The sequence below is a fragment of the Hylobates moloch genome, unplaced genomic scaffold, assembly GCF_009828535.3.
Source record: "Hylobates moloch isolate HMO894 unplaced genomic scaffold, HMol_V3 SCAFFOLD_13, whole genome shotgun sequence".
In the NCBI taxonomy this organism is placed as follows: Eukaryota; Metazoa; Chordata; class Mammalia; order Primates; family Hylobatidae; genus Hylobates; species Hylobates moloch.
Genome location: NW_026652288.1, coordinates 104682153 through 104703691, shown reverse-complemented (window position 1 = coordinate 104703691; position 21539 = coordinate 104682153). Strand labels below are relative to the sequence as shown.

Sequence of the window (21539 nt, the reverse complement as noted above, 5' to 3'; positions counted from 1 at the left end):
TGACACCTCCATCTTCCTCATCCCATTCACCCAGTCAGCTGTCTACCTATGTATATCGTTTTCGACGACAGCTCTCCAGCCATCTCCTTCGCTCGACGTACCTGTTCCGGTCTTAAGTATCTCTGGTATAGGCACTAACCCCTGCCCTCTCCAACTCATCTATGGCCTAGTCTTTTTAAAGTACAGCCTTTGTCACTCTGCTGTTCACATTTCTATGGTTTACAATTGTAGTACAAAACCCGAACTATAGACTGAAGGCTATTATTTCAAAGCCCTCCATGATATATCTAGTCCCATAATATAGCTTTATAATATTTCCCACTACTTCCTTTCATTCAGTCTAACTATATTATTTTATATCTTTAGCGCAGATCTCTCCTCTAAGCTCCAACCTCCAACAGCTGCCTATTTGAAATCTCTGTCTCAAAAATACTGTAAATGCTGCTCTCCCAGAACTGAACTCACTGCCATTTCTTCAAAACCTAGCCCACCAGCCTGGGCAATGTAATGAGACCACATCTCTACAAAAGAAAAATTAAAAATTAGCTGGGCATGGTGGCACAGGCCTGTAGTCCCAGCTACACAGAAGGCTGAAGTGGGAGGATCACTTGAGCCCAGGAGTTCAAGGCTGCAGTGAGCTATGATCATTCCACTGCACTCCAGCCAGGGCAACAGATCAAGACCTCACCTCAAAAAAAAAAAATCTAGATCAAATGATCTCTACATTATGTGAGCCAAATACTAGGAGTCATCCTTACCACTTCCCTCTTCCTAATCCCTATTTCAAATGTATTGCCAATTCTATAGATTTTACTTACTAAATCTGTCCATTTCTATCTCCTCCACTACCTATTTCCTAATTGATCTACCATATTTCTAAGGTCCCCTTCCAACCAACAATTTAGTTCTCCATACTAAAGTCAGAAATAATCTCTTAAAATGCAAAATAATCATATCGCCAATCCCCACACCTCAAATCCTTCTTGCTTACAACTCAAAATGGCTTCCCTACACTTTGGTCCCAGTCCACTTCTTCCATCTTATCTCAAACCAGCATCACCTTTGCTCTCTGTGCTCCAGCCACATTGACATATTTTCCGTCCCTCACACTTAGAAGGTTCCCTCCTGGAAGGCTGTTCTCTCTCCCCTTGGCCTACTTATCATCCTTCAGGTCTCAGTACATGAATCACTTCCTCTGAGAAAGCCTTCCCTCACCTCTCCACCTAGGTTAAATCCTCCACTACTGACAGTCAGACCACTAGGTATTTTTCCTTCATACTACTTACCAGATGCGGTTTTACATCTGTGTGATTATTTGATTAATATCCATTTCCCCTGCTAGACTGTAAGCTCCATAAGGCAAGACATCCATTAAGAGTCTGTGTCTGTTTTATTTGCCATTGCATCTGCAAAACTGAGCATAGTGCCTGGCACTCGTTTTTTTAAATAAAAATATATGTTGTACAAACCCTTTACCTTCCTCTTGTCCTGCTTCTGCTCAGAGTACTTCCTCTTCCTAAAATATTCAACTCCTCATCTTTAAAATTCACTCAAATATAACCTCAACCTCAAATCTTCTCCAATCCTCCACTCAATTTGTAAATTCCTCCTTTCACTGAACTTCTAGTATACTTTTTTATGTCTGTAACAGTAAGGAGCAATTTCTACCACACATTCACAGTTCTTTCTATACATTTTTCTCTCGTCTACTAGATTGACTTTCCTACTAGACTATTTGACTCCTTTTGAATTAATATTTTATCCTCAAAATATTCAAGAAAAGTCCTACAATGTGTGAATGAACAGTGATTGGTACAAGTCTACAACATCTATAATGCACATAGCAGAAAGGCAAAGTATTAAAAACCTCAGAAACCTAAAATATCTATGGAAGGATACAAAAGAAAAAGTAAGACAGGTTGCATACATGGAGAGGAACTGGGTAGCTGAGGGACAAAGGTGAAAGGAAAACATTTTGCTTGACATCATTTTGCTTCTATTGAAGCTTGACTCACACGAACACATTATCTATTACATATTATCATATGAATCTTGAATCGTGTAAACATTTCTATTACAAGTCAATTATCAAAACAACAACTCCTAATTTAGGCTGGGTGCAGTGGCTCATGCCTGTAACCCCAGCACTTTGGGAGGCTGAGGCGAGAAGATCGCTTGAGCCCAGGAGTTTGAGACCAGCCTAGGCAACAAGGTGAGACCCCGTGTCTGTAAAAAATAAAAAATTAGGGCCGGGCGCGGTGGCTCACGCTTGTAATCCCAGCACTTTGGGAGGCCGAGGCGGGTGGATCACGAGGTCAGGAGATCAAGACCACGGTGAAACCCCGTCTCTACTAAAAATACAAAAAATTAGCCGGGCGCGGTGGCGGGCGCCTGTAGTCCCAGCTACTCAGAGAGGCTGAGGCAGGAGAATGGCGTGAACCCGGGAGGCGGAGCTTGCAGTGAGCCGAGATTGCGCCACTGCACTCCAGCCTGGGTGACAGAGCGAGACTCCGTCTCAAAAAAAAAATAAAAAAAAATAAAATAAAATAAAAAATTAGCCAGTGTGGTGGCACATGACTGTAGTTCCAGCTACTCGGGAGGCTGAGCTAAGGAGGATCCCCTGAGCTCAGGAGGCCGAGGATGCAGTGAGCTATGATTGTGCCACTGCATTCCAGCCTGGGCGACAGAGTGAGACTCTGTTTCAAAAACAACAACAAAAACTCCTAGCTTAAAATAAGCAAAAACAATAAAACTTTATGGAAAAATGAAAACTAAATAAAATTTATGAAACCGACACATTTATCAAAGTAGGACAAAATTGCAATCGTCTGCACTCACCTATAAAAATTACAACGAAGGGTGAACCGGAGGCAGAGTTGCAGTGAGCCGATTGCCATGATCCAGCCTGGGGATAGGCGCCCCGTCTCAAAAAAAAAAGAAAAACAACTTGAGGCCGGGCACATGTGCTCACGCCTGTAATCCCAGCACTTTGGGAGGCCAAGGCGGTGGATCACGAGGTCAGGAGATTGAGACCATGCTGGTTAACACGGTGAAACCCTGTCTGTACTAAAAGTACAAAAAATTAGCCAGGCGTGGTGGAGGGCGCCTGTAGTCCCAGCTACTCAGGAGGCTGAAGCAGGAGAATGGCGTGAACCCGGGAGGCGGAGGTTGCAGTGAGCGGAGATCGCACCACTGCACTCCAGCCTGGGCGACAGAGCAAGACTCTGTCTCCAAAAAAAAAAAAAAAAAAAAAGAAAAGAGAAACAACTTGATAGTTGACATATTTAATGGCAATGTTCCCTATCTTCTATAACTAAAACCGGTTTTATTACATAAGTATAAATTTTACATGCTTCACATGAAAAAAAAATTTTTACTTCTTACTCCGACCCCTGTTGGCAAGCTAGCATTAAAAAGGTGTGTTATCGCGCAGTGGCTCACGCCTGTAATCCCAGCACTTTGGGAGGCCGAGGAGGGAGGATCACCTGAGGTCGGGAGTTCAAGGCCAGCCTAACCAACATGGAGAAACCCCAACTCTACTAAAAATACAAAATTAGCCGGGCGTGGTGGTGCATGCCTGTAATCCCAGCTACTCGGGAGGCTGAGGCAGGACAATCGCTTGAACCCAGAAGGGGGAGGTTGTGGTGAGCCGAGATCACGCCATTGCACTCCGTCTCAAAAAAAAAAAAAAAAAAGGGATGTTATCCTTTTAGTTACTAACGCATTTATTATGTTTAATACATTGCAATCAGACTTTATCTTCTCTTATGTATGACCTTGGTTGACTGCTATACTGAATAGCTGTTAACCATTCAACTGAACCCAAGGCCAAGACCCTTTGTTTATATGGCCTGAGAGTCCTTTCAGCCCTACCACAACTTGTTCCTTGACATTTTTATTTTGTATATGAAGGCGGGCGGAATATGCAGGAAGGATGCAGTAAAACTGTAATCAGCACGTTAGATGACAAATAGAAAAAAAGAGACACCATCAATGTGGAACTATTAAAAAGTTAGCAAGGAAACAGCCAATAACAGTAAGAAAAGCAGTATGTTAGGTGGTGCCCGCGGATGTTCTATAAAAGCATGTATCTTGTAAGTGAGCAGGATGACTAGGACTACACTCACTTGTAAGCCTCAAATACAGTGGAGGGAACTAAAGAGAACTTGGGGGAAAATAATGAAAAAAAAGGTTAAAAATCAGAGCTTGGAAAAGATGAGATAAACGTGGAGTGAAAGCAAACTAGAAACTTAGAAACTAAGTCCATGCTAAGGTAGCCGGGATTATTTAATATAATGAAGTCTATTTGGAGGCCAGGGAGAAAATTAGGACGAGGGCATTAAAAGGTACAAGAGTGGCGGTCTGTCTTTAACGGGGAAAACTGTCAGAAGTTGAATGAGTGATGCAAACTACCTAGTTGTTTGAAAAGTGGATCACGGAAGTGGGATGGGTTAAGGAGCAGAACTTCGATCCAAAGAAAAGAGAATCTTTATGTTGGGGGGAGGTGAGGAAGGTATTGACTGGAGCCGTGGAAAGGCGGGCTGGTGAGGCGAGGCGTCTGACTCAGAAGCTTGGATGAGAAACACCGCGAACGACGCCGGGGAGCGGGACTGGGGGCAGCGGTGTGGCCCGGGGCTCTCTCACCTTGGCCTTGTAGCTGGGCAGGTTGCAGAGGATGTCCGTGCGCAGAGCCTCTTCTGCCAGGCTGCGGGCGCACAGGCTCCGCCACACCTCGCTGTTCTCATCGCCGTGCAGGCAGCGGTACCAGTGCTTGCACACCAGGGCGCAGCTCCGCAGCTCGGACAGCTCCAGGTAAGAGAACACCAACTCCAGCACCCGGCTGGGCAGCCGGCCCCCGGCCCCCGCGGCCCCAGAGCCCGAGCCCGCGCCCGCGCCCGCGCCGCCGCCGCTACAGCCAGCGCCGCCCGACGCTGCCCCAGCCCCCGGGGCCGGGGCCGGCGCCGCCATCGCCTCACCAGCCGGCCCGAGGGCCGCCTCTGCCACCGCCGCTTCCCGCCGTCTCTGCTCGGAAGGCCAAGCCTCGCCCGGAGACCGGAGCGGCTCGCTCACCGCCCCTTTCAGTGCCAACCGCCGGCGCCTCCACCACTCCCGCCCCTGCCCGGGGGCGTCCGCCGCGCGCCCCGCCTCACTGAGGGCAGACGCACCGGCTGCCCGGGCGTCCTCCGCCCCTCCCCCGCGGCTCAGCGCGGGCGCCGAAACCGCCCGACTCGCCCGGCCTCTCCGCGGCGCGCCAGCGGCTCCGCCATGCGGGTTGAGGGCACGAAGCAAGGGCGCACGCCCAGCTCGTTCGCGGTTCCTCTCGGCCCCGGATGTGACTGTTTGGCTGCGCCGCTTCACGCCTTACGCTCGACGGGATTGGGAGCCGGCGGGTGAGGTCATCACTAGGCGCCGAGGAAGGGAGCGGGAAGCACAGGTATGAGGCTGGCGCCGGTGGCTTAGATGCTGCTTTCCGGTGACTTCGATGCTGTTTTCCATTGTTTTTTCCTCTTTCTGGCCTGGCGGCTCCGCGTCTGCTTTCCTGGGCTCCCTTTCCTGTGACATTTCCCTGTGTCCGTTAGGTCCTTGCTTCAGACTCCAACTCAACGCATGAAACTTTTCTTTCCTTGCTTGCCAGTTCCTAGCTCCCCCACCCTTTTGTGTAGCTTGGGCAGCGGAGGCCGTCTTTACCTGGCCAGGCCCTCTCGTTCTCCCTAAATATCGGCACTTAGCCGAACGTCTGTCCCTGTGTGCCTTCGGAAAGTAAGGTGGCTGCGACTGAACACCCCCGCGCCCAAACCTTCAAGTGCCATTTGAGTGCTAATTAAGTGCTGCCGTCTTTTGGACAAGATGTGGTCTTTACTGGATCCAGCGTTTAGTAAGCAGATGAAGGCAATGTAGTTTTAGCCAATTAAACGTTCCAATAGGGAGAATGACGTGGAGGCTATAATTATAGATGGATTCTTAGAAGGGGAAGAATTTCAGCATCCCAGCTTGGGCAGCATTGCGAGACCGCGTCGCTACAAAAAATAGAAAAATTAGCCGAGAGTGGTGGCGTGCGCCTCTGGTCCTAGCTACTTGGGAGGCTGAGCCCGGGAGGTCGAGGCTGCGGTGAACCGTAATCGCACTGCTGTGCTCCAGCCTGGGCGACAGAGTGAGCCCCTACCTCACACACACACACACACACAAAAGAATTTCAGCATTATTTTATTAGACTACGATTTCCTAGGTGGCCCCAAAAGTTTTCCGACAGCCTTTAAAGAATGCTTAGTAAGAGAAGAAGAATAACCATCATTTGAGCCACAGTGTGAACCAGGCACTATATACTACGTCATTTACGCAGATTTTTATATACGTAATTCTCAAAACAACTCCAAGAGCTAAGTAATTAAAATAATAGGGTTCACAGACTCCCTTAGTCAACTCCAATGCCTTGGAACCTTTACGTACTAAGAAATCTTTTCTGAAGCTTCTTGCTATGCATAATCCATTCCTTAGTCTCTAGTAAAAGCAAAAGAACGGCGGCTGCCTTCCCTGCCCTTCTGATTCATGGTGTTTGATTATTACTTGCCTGTCCCTTCTCCTCCTATGTCTTTTTCACCAAGTCCAGTAACCCTAATTCTTTTCATTCTTACCGATGCCAGCGCCACAACCCTTCAATCATTTTGGTTGCTATCCAGCTCCTCCACATCCAGTCCAACTTTAGAAACCCCAAGCCTGTAAAGAAAAGTTGACCTATGCTGACTCTGGTGATGGTGACTGTCTCTCACTAATTTCTTTGAAGTCTTCAAGGATAAGCAGAGTTGATCCATCTGAGAAAGGGATCATGAACTAGACAGAATGAACAGCCTTAAAGGCACAGACACTTGAACGGGACGGTGGTGGTATGACTGGTGCAGAGTGTTTAAAGTAGAGATCATTCAGTTTTTAAAGACTGGCCTTTATCGTGTCACAGTACAGCCGAGGTAGAGCCTTTGAAGCATCCGACGTTGTTATTCTGGTACTAATCTAGTCCAGCCGCTGAGGTGACTTTCAACGGTAGACCATCTCCTAAGTGCCCCAGGTAGAATTTCAAAGTAAAAGATTACCCTTCTCAACCCCTCCTTTTCTTTTTTACAAATCTTTCACCTGCTCATCACCCACCCCACCAAGCCCCTTCCTCATGTTAAGTACTCTCATTCTGTGCTCTGGCTGATGAGAACTGCGGCACTTCACCCTTTTAAAAAATGCCCTCGGCTGGGTGCCCGTGGCTCATGCCAGTAATCCCAGCACTTTGGGAGGCCGAGGCGGGTGGATCACCTGAGGTCAGGAGTTCGAGACCAGCCTGGCCAACATGGTGAAACCCTGTCTCTACTAAAAATACAAAAATTAGCCAGGCGTGGTGGCACGCACCTGTAATCCCAGCTACTCAGGAGGCTGAGGCACAAGAATCGCTTGAACCTGGGAGGCGGAGGTTGCAGTGAGCCGAGATTGCACCATTGCACTCCAGCCTGGGCAACGAGAGCGAAACTGTCTCAAAAAAAAAAAAAAAGAAAGAAAAAATGCTCTCAAAATAACTCGCCTGGCAGGGCACAGTGGCTCATGCCTGTAATCCCAGCACTTTGGGAGGCCAAGGTGGGCGGATTGCTTGAGCTCAGGAGTTAGACCAGTTTGGGCAACATGGTGAAATCCTGTCTCTACAAAAAATACGATAATTAGCTGGGCGTGGTGGTGCATGCATGTAATCCCAGCTACTTGGGAGACTGAGGTAGGAGGATTACTTGAGCCCAGAAGGTGGAAGTTGCAGTGAGCAGAGATTGGGCCACTACACTCCAGTATAGGTAACAGAGGGAGACCCTGTCTCAAAAAAAAAAAAAAAACACAACCAAGAAAAAACTCACCTTTCCCTTACCCACTCTGTGTGATTTCATCAGGTATTAGAAGGAAGTGATCTATTATCTAATTAAAGTAATTTACAGTAGGATATGATTAACTGCTGTGCTTAACGCTTTAGGCAACTCCGTAGGAAAAGAGAAGCTTGTTGACTTGATACGTGAATGTGGGGATGGTGACACTTCACCTCTTTCTGCCAGGCTTTCCAGTTGCAGTCATAGAAAAGCAAGAAACAGTGGCTTGCCAACTCATTTCTGAAAAATTGTTTTGATTTAACCCAACTTTAATTACATTTTTTCCCACTACCCTTCTATCACAGCAATCTGATTAACTTTTTGATAGTGTTCTTTGGTGTGTTTCAAATAATAACAAATCATTTTAATTTTATAGACTAAGTAAACAATTTTGGAGGCTCTAGTTGAATCACTGATCAATAGTTTGCATAATAAATCTTGATTGACTAAAATTAATAGCCTCAGAGTGTATGGATTTCTGTTTCTGGGGCTTTCCAAACTCCCAGCCGCCCCGGCCCCCCGCCGCCCCACTCTCGTCCAGGCTGGAGTGCAGTGGCACAATCTCAGCTCATCACTGCAACCTCCACCTCCCAGGTTCAAGCCCTCAGCCTCCCGAGTAGCTGGGATTACAGGCACGTACCACCACGCCCTGCTAATTTTTGTATTTTTAGTAGAGACAGGGTTTCTCCATCTTGGCCAGGCTGGTCTTGAACTCCTGACCTCAATTGATCCACCCGCCTCAGCCTCCCAAAGTGCTAGGATTGCAGGCGTGAGCCACCATGCCCAACCTCCCCCCGCCCCCACCTTTTTTTTTTTTTAACATTCCCAGTAACATTTATTTTTATTTTTGTGACTAGATAAATGATCAGTAAATATTATCTATGTGATTTAGAGAGTAGGAGTTTAGTGTGTAGAGTTTAATAAGATAGAACTGTTCTTGGGGTCTTGTGAGACTAATAGAACAAGAGTTACTACTGGTTCCATTGTGGAAAAATTTATAGGAACTGTAGTCTTTATAATGATCCCTTTAAGGACAAAATTCATTTATTGCCTGTCTTCTCACCCTTTGGAGTAAAACTTAACCGAATGAACGAACCTTGAAGATTGAGTTAATCTTTTCTAGAAAAGAATTAAATTAGGAAGAAAACCTGTTGAAACTTTTGTCTGTCAGTCAACATTTATTTGGCTCTCCTGTGGGTAGTTTGTAATGGAGAAACAGGAGCACTAGAAACCCTGCCTCATTCTTGTTTCAGAGAAAACCTAAAATCCTAGCTGGGATCCAAAACCTGTATGCACACAAATATCAGCAAATCTTAATGCTCTAGAGTACAGACTTCCTGACTTCAAAGTTGATTCATCATAGCAAAATTAAAACTATAACTTGGCAAAAAAGTGATCGACATTCTAAAGATTTGAAAGCATTGGCTGGGTGCAGTGGCTCATGCCTGTGATGCCAGCACTTTGAGAGGCTGAGACAGGAGGATCGCTTAAGCCCAGGAGTTCAAGAACAGCCTGGGGAATGTGGGGAAACCTCATCTCTACAAAAAAAAATATAAAAAATCAGGTGGGTTTGGTGGTGAGAGCCTGTAGTCCCAGCTACTCAGGAGGCTAAGGCGGGAGGATCACTTGAGCCTGGAGGTCAAGGCCTGCATGACAGAGCAAGACCCTGTCTCAAAAAAAAACAAACAGAAAAGAAAAAAAAAAAAATTGAAATCGTTAAAATTATTTGTAACTTTGATTGACTTTTCAATACTCAATTCAAATTTGTAGGATAGCATCTTTATTATGAGATAAGTCAGTATTACAGTTCCTAAGCCTAAATACTATCAGTGCCTTTCGTTTAAAATCTTGGTTTATCTGGAACTTTTGGCAACAGTCTTCATTACGGCATATTTACCTGCTGCTGTTTCAGTACTTGTCAGCAAAAGTCAAACCACCAGGGCTCCCTGTTTTTACCTCCCTCTGAGTCATTTCCTCTCCAGTTCTCTCCTTTAAATGTTATTGCTTCAGTCTCCAGTTAGTTTCCTCTGTATATTGGTTGAGTGCTTCTGCTTGAAAACAAAAGTTTAATTTTGTTTTTTTATTTTGTTATTTTTATGAACATTTCTATATTTGATTTTGTGATCATGTTTCTGTTACCTTGATTACTAATAGATCAGTGATTTTTTTGCAGTCTAATTAGTGATCGTATGTGTGACTAAAAGTAGGAGGAGGCTGGGTGCGGTGGCTTACGCCTATAATCCTAGCACTTTGAGAGGCTGAAGTGGGTGGATCACTTAAGGTCAGAAGTTCAAGACCAGCCTGGCCAACATGGTGAAACCCTGTCTCTACTAAAAATGGAAAAGTTAGCCTGGCGTGGTGGCAGGCGTCTATAATCTCAGCTACTTGGGAGGCTGAGGCAGGAGAATCGCTTAAACATAGGAGGCAGAGGTTGCAGAGAGCTGAGATTGTGCCATTGCACTCCAACCTGGGCGACAGAGCAAGACTCCGTCTCAAAAGAAAAAAAAAAACAAAAAACTTTGTGTTGGGAATGGAAACTTTGGGCAGATTGCCAGATTATTTTAAATGATTTTATCTCTGTACTACTGGGCTAAATTCAAATATCTTATCTGAAAACAGCACAACAGCTCTGGGGGCTGGCACTCGGGTAAGCTCTCCTTTCGCTTACGAAATGAAAAATTAAATTTGTCCAGGTAGATTTGTTTGCTTCCTTTTGTCTTGACCAAGATTAGAGTTGTATAAATTGCCCTGATTTCCTTTTTGCCTTGACCAGCAGGCAGGCAAGGCAGGCTGGTATTATGTGGCATTTCCGGTGTGTGTATATCTGGGATTCCTAGAGGGTGAGAAATCTAAATTTTGCACTGTTGTGTAAGTGCAGGTAGATGATAATATGATTAAAGATATGTGAGTACATTTTCAAGCACTGATGACTTACTAGTAACTTTTGGTCATTTTCTGTTTCTTCAAAGAATAATAACAAAACTGTTGTCAGGTGGAGTTGTTAGAAAAGGACCTTCATTATTTAAATATTTGGAGCCTGGGCAACATAGGGAGACCCCGACTTGCAAAAAAAAATTTAATAAAATAAAAATTATCCAGGCATGGTGGTGACATAAGTGGTCTGAGCTACTCAGGAGACTGAGGTGGGAGGATTGCTTGGGCCTGGGAGGTCAAGGCTGCAGTGAGCCACGATTGTGCCACTGCACTGCAGCCTGGGTGACAGAGCAAAACCCTGTCTCAAAACAAAAACAAAACATTTGGGATCCCTTACAAATCCTAAGAGTCATGTGACCTCGGGAAAATTATTTAACATTTCTGAGACTCAGTTTTATTATCCCTAAAATGGAATAATACCAATCAAAAAGCCGGGCGCGGTGGCTCACGCTTGTAATCCCAGCACTTTGGGAGGCCGAGGCGGGCGGATCACGAGGTCAGGAGATCGAGACCACGGTGAAACCCCGTCTCTACTAAAAAATACAAAAAAATTAGCCGGGTGCGGTGGCGGGCGCCTGTAGTCCCAGCTATTCGGAGGCTGAGGCAGGAGAATGGCGTGAACCCGGGAGGCGGAGCTTGCAGTGAGCCGAGATTGCGCCACTGCACTCCAGCCTGGGCGACAGAGCGAGACTCTGTCTCAAAAAAAAAAAAATAAATAAATAAAAAATGGCAGGAAAGGCTTGAACCGGAGGCGGACTTGCATGACCGAGATTGCCCACTGCACTCACCTGGCGACAGACGAGACCTCTCAAAAAATCAAAAGGGTTGTTTTGAGATAAAATTAGATAACCTACTGAGTAAGTGTCTGGTGGGGAGACCAAGAGCCTGCCATTTTCACCAGTTCCCCAGGTGGTTATTAGTTTAATACAGATTCTTCAATTCCACTGTACATCAGGATCACCTGGAGGACTTACTAAAACACACTGCGGCTGGGCGTGGTGGCTCACACTTATAATCCCAGCACTTTGGGAGGCCGAGGCGGGTGGATCACCTGAGGTCAGGAGTTCGAGACCAGCCTGGCCAACATGGTGAAACCCCGTCTCTACTAAAAATACAAAAATTAGCCAGGCATGGTGCCGGGTGCCTGTTATCTCAGCTACTCGGGAGGCTGAGGCAGGAAAATTGCTGGAACCCAGGAGGCGGAGGTTGCAGTGAGCCGCGATCATCCACTGCACTCCAGCCCGGGCCAACAGCAGCGAGACTCCATCTCAGAAAACAAAACAAAACAACAACAACAAAAACACACTGCTTGGTCTCACCCCCAGTTTCAGATTCAATACATCTAGGGTTGGGTCTGGCAATGTGCATTTCTGACAAGTTCCTGGGTGATGCTGATGCTGCTAGTTTGGGGACCACACTTTGAGAGTACTGGTGCAGTATATGTGATGCCACTTTGCACCAGCCTAATAAAAATTGAAAAAGTAACAATAGCAATACTTGTTGAGGATTCATTATGTATCAGGCACTATTATGTGTGATTTACATGTATTATGATCCTATGAAATGAGTGTTGTTATTATTATCCTCATTTTATAGAGAAGAAAAGTGAGTGACAGAGAGTTTCAGTAATTGCCCAGTCACCTAGCTACTACAAACCTGGAGAGCCTAGCTACAGAGCTCACCATCTAAAACATTATTCAGATAAGAGGTATAACCTGATGATTTTGCAGCCCTCTCTTTAAAATAATTTTTCTTAATTTAAAATATTTAGTGTTTATTCTTCTGTGGGTTCCATATGAAAGACTGGAGCACCAGCCTTACCTAGATCTCTGATGGCAAAAGAAGCCCACTGAAGCATTTGCCAGCCAGGATACAACCCTGTGTTCATCTAGGCTTTTGGAGACGTGATCTTTAAGTGTCTTTTTTTTTTAATTGAGTTTTTTTAAGATGTCTTTTTAAAACATTTAAATGAAATATTGTTTATTACATCTGTCTCCTCCCATCAAGTCAATGTATAAAACATGAGATTACAGTTGTTTCCCCCACTTCACAGAGTCTCCGGGACCATTATGGCAGTCAAGTGGATGGGTGGGCATTCTTCTCCTGTCCTCTGCCTGAATGCAAGTAAAGAAGGGCTGCTGGCTTCTGGAGCAGAGGGTGGAGATCTCACGGCTTGGGGTGAAGATGGAACTCCATTAGGACACACGCGGTTCCAAGGGGCTGAGGATGTTACCAGTGTCTTATTTTCTCCCTCCTGCCCCACGAAGCTGTATGCCTCACATGGAGAAACCATTAGTGTACTGGATGTCAGGTCCCTCAAAGATTCCTTGGACCATTTTCATGTGAATGAAGAAGAAATCAATTGTCTTTCATTGAATCAAACGGAAAACCTGCTGGCTTCTGCTGACGACTCTGGGGCAATCAAAATCCTAGACTTGGAAAACAAGAAAGTTATCAGATCCTTGAAGAGACATTCCAATATCTGCTCCTCGGTGGCTTTTCGGCCTCAGAGGCCTCAGAGCCTGGTGTCATGTGGACTGGATATGCAGGTGATGCTTTTGCACAGAGTACTTGGGTAATTCATAAGTGGGATTTGCTAACAGAATCAAATTATTGGTCACACGAAATATCTTTGCTTTTCTGTTTTCTACTAACATACCCATTTATGAATGATAAGCCTTATTTCTACATTTAATGCTAGTCTGATAAAACCTAATAGAATTTATTCACAAAGTAATCATTAATCCTTTACTCTTCCTTTCTCTGTACTGTAAGATATTCCTAAAACCTGAAAATTCAAATATTTGATTGTAAACATCTGTTTAAACAAACAGTGAGTACTAAAGGCAGAGTTGGTCCACCCATTCTCTATAAACTCTGTTTAAACAAAAAGTTAGAGGGATCCGTTTTCACTTTAAAGTTCTGGGGTACATTAACTGAAATAGTGTGTATTGGTGATCAGGATCAGAGCACTGTATTCAATGCTGAGTTTTGAAAGGAGCATCACAGCTGGGCGCGGTGGCTCACGCCTGTAATCCCAGCACTTTGGGAGGCCGAGGTGGGCAGATCACTTGAGGTCACGAGTTCAAGACCAGCCTGGCCAACATGGTGAAACCCTGTCTCTACTAGAAATACAAAAATTAGCCAGGTGTGGTGGCGGGCATCTGCAGTCCCAGCTACTTGGGAGCCCGAGGCAGCAGAATCACTTGAACCCAGGAGGCGGAGGTTGCAGTGAGCCAAGATCACGCCACTGCACTCCTGCCTAGGCAACAGAGTGAGACTGTGTCTCAAAAAAAAAAAAAAGAAAGAAAAAAGAAAGGAGCATCACAAATTGCCCAAATACAGAGGAAGTCCATCAGGAGAGTAGATGTATCTAGAAACCCATTATGTAGAGAACTGGAGGCGTTTAATTCTTAGTTTTCATGAGGGGAAAAAACGGAATATGCTGGTCTTCATAAGGGAAGTCATGGGAAAGCTGATTTGGGCTTAATGTAAACATTTTCAAATAGCTTGAACGTTCCCATGGCAGGATGTGCTTCCTCTTGAGAGAGTAAATCTCATCACTGGAGTGAGAGTCATCATGATTTCTGTCTGTTGAGCACTTAGTTCTTGTCAATGCTTTGTTTATATTAGTTTTAATTCTAATCACACCCTCCTAGTTATTTTATTTTTTTTTTTTATAAAGAAACTGAAATTCACATTAAGTATCTACATAGCCACCTGACTGGGATTCAAACCTCAATCTCTCTGGCTCCAAAGGCTATGTTTTTTGTCTAGGATGACAGGTATTCAAGCAGAGTATCATCAATAATGTCACAGAAAAGTTTCTTGGTTTGGGGTCAGGTGGCTTCTAGAGAGAGAACCATTGTGAATGACCTGTGTGTCCAGCACTGTTTAGGCATTTAATCTCTGTTCCCAGTTACATACAGTATCTTCTAAGATTCCATGTTCTTTTTAATAGCATCAGAAGTTTTGACTTCCACCCTCTTGACTAGTGGTCTTTACCTCTCCCTCCCCAACCCTGCATACCCCTCATAACTGAAGAATGATGAGACTGTTCTTGTTGTCACCATGCTGTTCCCCTCTCCTGCAAGCTACCAGTATTCAGTAGGCAGAATCAGTGGGTGTCCTGCAGTGCTGGGATAGTCTCCAAACAATAAAGAATTGTCCCCCCAAAAACATCTGTAGTGCCTGGGTTGAGACTCACTCTACATGTATGGGGCATAGTGACCCTACAACCTCTACCTTCCTTTTCCACTCCTAGGTTTTCACCAAGCCCTTTATAAATCTACATTTTCCACCCTAGTGGTGATAATCTGCCCTTGTGGTTGTGAAGAAAGACCTATACAAGCAGATGGATATGTTTTAAGTAGGCAGATTGTACAGCATGTCTTTGAGTAGTCATTCTGTCATCCTTCAGCTATACCAGTTTTCCATCAGTGGCTCATTAACCGCTAGGCATGGCAGTAGACAATTGGGTACGCAAAAGTGATGTGTACTTTTCAGATTACATAAGGAATGGGCATTCAGAATTTACTGTCTTGCCCCCAGTTCCAGGTAAGACGTTTTAGTGGCAGGCACTTGATAGTGAACAGCCCAGGAAACAAGTATTTTGAAAAAGGGAGGCTCAGGTAATTTCTTATTTTGATTTGCCTGGTAAAATTGCTAAAGGTTCGCGGTAGATTTGTTTCTATACTGGGTTGTGATGTAACAGCCGTACAACCATGCTTTTAAGAAATAACTTCCTTAACTGAACTTGAAACTCTATAATTTTTTCCACAGTTGTCTTCCTAAAACCTGCTCATCCAGTATTATCCTAAACTTTAAGGATAGCCAGTCTATGGGGGAGCCCAAGAATGTAGGCATAATAATAGTGGAAGGGAGTTCTGACTATTTTGAGTTACTTCTCGCTGAGCAAACAAATTTTATCTCAAGGCAGAAATTGAATGATTGCCATGTTCAGCATACCTATCTTTGTTCTTATGTAACAGTAATTATGTAATTATTTCTTTTGACTTGGGTTTAAATAATTAGGCAGGGCCAGGCGTGGTAGCTTACGTGCCTGAGGGCTCATGCCTGGGATCCCAGCACTTTAGGAGGCCAAGGCAGGCAGATTGCTTGAGCCCAGGAGTTCGAGACCAGCCTGGGCAACAAGGCAAAACCCTATCTCTACAAAAAATACAAAAATTAGCCAGGTGTGCTAGCATCCACCTGTGGTCCCAGCTACTTAGGAAGTTGACGTGGGAGGATCACCTGAGCCCAGGGAGGTGGAGGTTGTAGTGAGCCATGATCTCGCCACTGCACTCCAGCCTGGGTGACAAAGTGAGACCCTGTCTCAAAAAAATAAAATAGGCAAAGCACATTCAAAGAGGCAGGGACCCTAAAAGCAAAGTGTGGTTCATTAAGACGCATGAGACTGCTTAATTTTTTATTTAATAGGTACAAAGTAATATTTATATATATGAGGTGTAAAGAATAACATTAGGCCAGGCGCAGTGGCTCATGCCTATAATCCCAGGACTTTGGGAGGCCATGGCAGGTGGATCGCTTGAGTTCAGGAGTTTGTGACCAGCTTGGGCAACATAGCGAAACCCCATCTCTACAAAAGATACAAAAAGTAGCCAGGTGTGTGGTGAGTGCCTGTAGTCCCAGCTACTTGGGGGGCTCAGATGGGAGAATTGCTTGAGCCCTAGAGGTTGAGGTTACGGTGAGCCAAGATTGTGCCACTGCACTCCAGCCTGGGTGACAGAGTGAGACCTTGTCTCAAAGAAAAAGAAAAAAAATTACATAAATACCTGTATACATACCATTCCACTATAGTTTTTTTCTTGAAAGACTTAGAAAATTAAAACTGTCATATTTCTGTAGCATACATGTTGATTTTCTTTCCCTGCCCCTTTCTGCATCTGAAAACAAATGATTGAAAGGTTTCTTGTTCTTTCTGGATTTTTAAGACCAAAATAGCGACACTTGCAGACCAGGATGGTGGAGAAGTCTCTTTTGTTTTTGAGACAGGGTCTTTGTCATCCAGGCTGGAGTGCAGTGGTACAATTACAGCTCACCGCAGCCTCGCACTCCCTCAAGTGAGCCTCCCACCTCATCCTCCTGCGTAGCTGGGACTACAGGCACAAGCCACCACACCCAGCTAATTTTTTTTTTATTTTGGTAGAGAGGAGGGCTGGCTCCCTGTGTTCCCCAGGCTGGTCTCGAACTCCTGGGCTCAAGCAGTCCTGCTTTGGCCTCCCAAAGTGCTGGGATTATAGGCACGAGCCACTGCACCTGGCCTGAAGAGGCTCTTTATCTTGAAGATGAGTCTTTTATGTGGAAACAAACGTTTTTGTAAAAGGGGAATTTTGTTTTGAAAGGTCACTTTGTTATGATTACATTCACTTCTGAACATTTGCTGGTTCCCCACCTTTTCTCCCTTCAATGTTTTACAGAACCATAAGCCCCAAACTCTTTCATTCTTTTCTTTCAGTATCTCTAGCTCTCTTGCTTAGGATGATAACTGCTTGAACAGCTGATTGAGAAATTGAGTGTGAAACACCTCGGAGTTTTTAGCATTTTGGAAAAGTCAAGAAGCATAAAGGGAATGTCCAGACAGGAACAGTCTGGAATCCTCAATACCTGGAAATGATTCTAGACTTGGTAGAATCTGGGATGGCTGTTAACACATTTAGATGATTTAAGTCAAATACAAAAGGTGTTTCAGCTGCTGAAAGACTCTGGGTGCAGTTCATATTTGAATGTCTTTGGAGGACAGAAAATACAGTCCATTCATAAGGGCTGTATGAGAAAGAACTGGGGCTATCTGCCAGTACAGTGAAGCTAGCAGATTCTAGAATGTCCATTTTCCGTGTGTCTGTGTGTGTGTGTGTGTGTGTGTGTGTGTGTGTGTGTGTGTGTATGTATATATATTTTTTTAAGACGGAGTCTCACTCTGTTGCCCAGGCTGGAGTGCAATGGCGTGATCTCGGCTCACTGCAAGCTCCGCCCCCCAGGTTCACGCCATTCTCCTGCCTCAGCCTCCTGAGTGGCTGGGACTACAGGCGCCCACCACCATGCCCGGCTAATTTTTTGTATTTTTAGTAGAGATGGGGTTTCACTGTGTTAGCCAGGATGGTCTCGATCTCCTGAACTCGTGATCCGCCCGCCTTGGCCTCCCAAAGTGCTGGGATTACAGGCGTGAGCCACCGCGCCCAGCCATGTTTTGATTTTTTAATAGAAACTGTTTTGGGGCATTGTGGCTGATGTGTGTAATCCCATCACTTTGGGAGGTGGAGATGAGTGGATCGCTTGAGCCCAGCAATTGGAGACCAGCCTGGGCAACATAGCAAAAACCCCGTCTCTACAAAAAGTAGCTGGGTGTGGTAGCATGCTCCTGTAGTCTCATCTACTTGGGAGGCTGAGGTGGAAGGATCACTTGAACCCAAGAGGTCAAGGCTGCAGTGAACCATGGTCGTGCCACTGCACTCTAGCCTGGGTGACAAAGTGAGACCCTATTTTAAAAAAAAAAAAAAAAAAACTATTTTCATATCAAGTTTCAGCACTCCTTCGCGTTATATTTTCTAATATTTATTTTACTTTAACTTATTTCAATTTGTTAGTACTTTAACTTCACCCAAACAGTGATTGTTAGTCACATAGTGTAATGTTATAAACCCAATTCAAAGAGATTTGCGTCTAAGAGAAGCAGAATATGAGTGTTACTAGATGTCACTGCTTTTGAAAATAGGCCACTGAGAATAATCATAAGGGAAGTTACCTTGAATAGGAAACCAGATTCTTAATAGCATCAGCAATGGTAATCTTGCCAATTCAGATCTATGCTTTTCACTGTCTAAACAAGCTCATGCTTTTTCCAGTGTCTGTTAAAATTGTGAGTTATAATTCAGGGATGATGCTAAACTACATGATAAAGCTGTCTGTTTGCTTTGAAAGTATTAAGAGTATTTTTCTTTGCAAAATGGTTGATACAGGAAAAGAACGAATCACTAGATGATAATGTAAAACCCATTCACAAAGCTTATTTAAAAAAAAAAAAAAAAAAAAAACCAGGTCGGAAACAACAACGAAAAGCCAAATGAAATTCACACCAGGATGTCATGTTAATCAACAGACACGTTTGGAATTTCTCCTCTTTCCCGGCCATTGTGCTAGGCGTTAGCAAAGACTAAGTAAGTCTCAAGAAACTGATAAGCTAGTAGAATATGTCAATTAATAGAATAGAAACTAGATACAGGAAGGAGAAGCGGGCTGAAATAGGAAAGCCTTCTTGGAGGCACCGGGACTGGGCTTAAGCCCCTTGGATGGGTAATTGGGTAATGTGAAAGGAAAGGAAGGCATTGCAGATGGAAATCATTTCAGTGATATTCCAGATCGAGTTTATTTAGTTGATAGGCCTTTTTACCTATAACCAGCATAGACTAAAACTAGCAAATTTGATAATCTTTGGTTTTACCTGAAGAGATGAGAGCAGAAAAACCTTTAGAAACCGGCAGCTGCTTAACAATTACACTTTAATGAGGTTTATTAATCAAAAATTATTCAGGATCTTGTTTAATTCTACCTTAATTCTACCTTACCACACTCTAGTTTTAGTCCTGGGGTAGCATTCCACTGGCACGTTATGGCAGCATTTGATTATTTTTTTAATACTGCTGAGAACGTGCACTACTGCCCATTCTCAGACTGCTGTAACGATGTTATTAGAAGCTGAATAAGCACGATAGTTGAGCAAATTGGCCAGCGTTTTGTATGGCTGTGTAATAGTTGAGCAAATTGGCCAGCGTTTTGTATGGCTGTGTAATAGTTGAGCAAATTGGCCAGCATTTTGTATGACTGTGTAATTTCTTCTGATGTAAAGGTGATGCTGTGGAGTCTTCAAAAAGCCCGACCACTCTGGATTACAAATTTACAGGAGGATGAAACAGAAGAAATGGAAGGCCCGCAGTCACCTGGTCAGCTCTTAAACCCTGCGCTGGCCCACTCTATCTCTGTGGCTTCGTGTGGTAATATTTTTAGTTGTGGTGCAGAAGATGGTAAGGTTCGAATCTTTCGGGTGATGGGAGTTAAGTGTGAACAGCAACTGGGATTTAAGGGCCACACTTTAGGGGTATCCCAGGTCTGCTTTCTCCCGGAATCCTATTTGCTGCTTACTGGAGGGAATGATGGGAAGATCATGTTGTGGGATGCAAACAGTGGAGTTGAGAAAAAACAGAAGAGTCCTACAAAACGTACCCACAGGAAGAAACCTAAAAGAGGAACTTGCACCAAGCAGGGTGGAAATACTAAGGCTTCAGTAACAGATGAGGAAGAACATGGCAACATTTTACCAAAGCTAAATATTGAACATGGAGAAAAAGTGAACTGGCTTTTGGGTACAAAAATAAAGGGACACCAAAATATATTAGTAGCTGATCAAACTAGTTGTATATCTGTATACCCCTTAAATGAACTTTAAATCCAATAAAAACATTTGAAGAATTGTGGCAAAACTTTTTCAGATGAAAAAAAGGTCCTGGTTCTTTAAGCTGTTTGTTGTATGTAAAATCATACTATTCTACTGTACAAATTTTAAGATATTTGGACAAAAGACAATTGGATACTTACATAGTAAGTGATATATTACAGTTTGGAGGAAGAGAATGAATATTCATCATGTACCATGTACCAGCCATTTTACGTATATTTGATTTCTTGTTCCGAATCATTGCAGTGATTTCCCCATTTTAGTGCCACAGGAATTAAGACTTAGAGATGTTGAGTAACTTAAAGATCCAGGAAAACTGCAGGCACAATGACTTGTCTGGAAAGGACCTTGCTAAGCTGCCTACTGTAGGGAGGCGCACATCCTGGTCCAAGTCGGTCACCATATTAGTTATTTCTGTCCAGGCGCAGTGGCTCACACCTGTAATCCCAGCACTTTGGGAGGCCGATGCGGGCAGATCATCTGAGGTCAGCAGTTAGAAACCAGCCTGGCCAACATGGCAAAAACCCATCTCTACTAAAAATACAAAAATTTGCCGGGCCTGGTGTCACATGCCTGTAATCCAAGCTACTCAGGAGACAGACGGGAGAATCGCTTGAACCCAGAAGGTAGAGGTTGCAGTGAGCCAAGATCACACCACAGCACTCTAGCCTAGGCGACAGAGCGACTGTCTGTAAATAAATAAATAAATAACATTAGTTATTTCTGATCCCAGGACGTCATGAGGAGCATTACCAAGTTGGAAGAGGAAACCTATTCTTGCTTGTTCTGTGTAAAGCCCAAATTGCTTTGCTGACAATTACCTTTCACTGTTTTCTAAAAAACAATAAGGGTTCCAGGGTCAAATCAGTTTAGGGTATTATGCAGCAATCCAGGCCATGATGCTGGTGGAGTGAGAATAAATTGCAGTTATTAATAAGCAGAAATTCTGACTAAGCAGAAGATAGAAAAGAGAATAGAGGCCTAGATAGGGTGTCAAGAGTTAGGTTCCTTTTCATTGAGGCCTGGATTGGTGCCTTCTCTGCATGTTCTTTCAGCTTTCACTCATACTGCCTACTCTTATATTTAAAGTTTTTTTAATTTTAGTTTAATTTTTTTATAGAGAGGAGCCTTGCTATGTTGGCCAAACTGGTCTCAAACTCCTGGCCTCAAGCGATCCTCCTGTCTTAGCCTCCCAAAGTGCTGGGAGTACAGGTGTGAGCTACCGTACCTGGCCTATATTCAAAGCTTTA

At 44.3% G+C, this 21539-nt stretch overlaps 2 protein-coding genes across 4 annotated transcripts in view; one reads left to right on the top strand and one right to left on the bottom strand.

The window, feature by feature from the left end:
* The window catches only part of FBXO45 (F-box protein 45), a 31076-nt gene extending 25810 nt beyond the window's left edge, over positions 1 to 5266 (bottom strand). For both annotated transcript variants that reach the window (XR_009209393.1, XM_032171955.2), the window contains exon 1: positions 4645 to 5266. Coding sequence is in view for 1 of the 2 variants with exons in the window: in XM_032171955.2 (XP_032027846.1) it covers positions 4645 to 4968 (324 nt within the window). In the remaining variant the exon portion in view is untranslated. The remainder of the gene's footprint in view (positions 1 to 4644) is intronic.
* A 17-nt stretch (positions 5267 to 5283) lies between these two features.
* On the top strand, positions 5284 to 20314 carry WDR53 (WD repeat domain 53). 2 transcript variants are annotated; one of them, XM_032171952.2, is made up of 3 exons: positions 5330 to 5434; positions 12871 to 13366; positions 19684 to 20314. In XM_032171952.2, the coding sequence occupies exons 2-3, from the start codon at positions 12887 to 12889 to the stop codon at positions 20278 to 20280; spliced, it is 1077 nt and encodes a 358-aa protein (XP_032027843.1). In that variant the 5' UTR covers positions 5330 to 5434; positions 12871 to 12886; the 3' UTR covers positions 20281 to 20314. The 2 variants fall into 2 exon arrangements, with proteins under 2 accessions (XP_032027844.1, XP_032027843.1); XM_032171953.2 differs by lacking the exon at positions 12871 to 13366 and having other exon boundaries at positions 5284 to 5434.
* Positions 20315 to 21539: the final 1225 nt, after the last annotated feature.

Bases quoted from the DNA above. Each gene is read 5' to 3' on its own strand.
- WDR53 (XM_032171952.2), top strand. From the start codon at position 12,887: ATGGCAGTCAAGTGGATGGGTGGGCATTCTTCTCCTGTCCTCTGCCTG. The intron at 13,367-19,683 runs GTGATGCTTTTG...TCTGATGTAAAG, and splicing joins CATGTGGACTGGATATGCAG to GTGATGCTGTGGAGTCTTCA.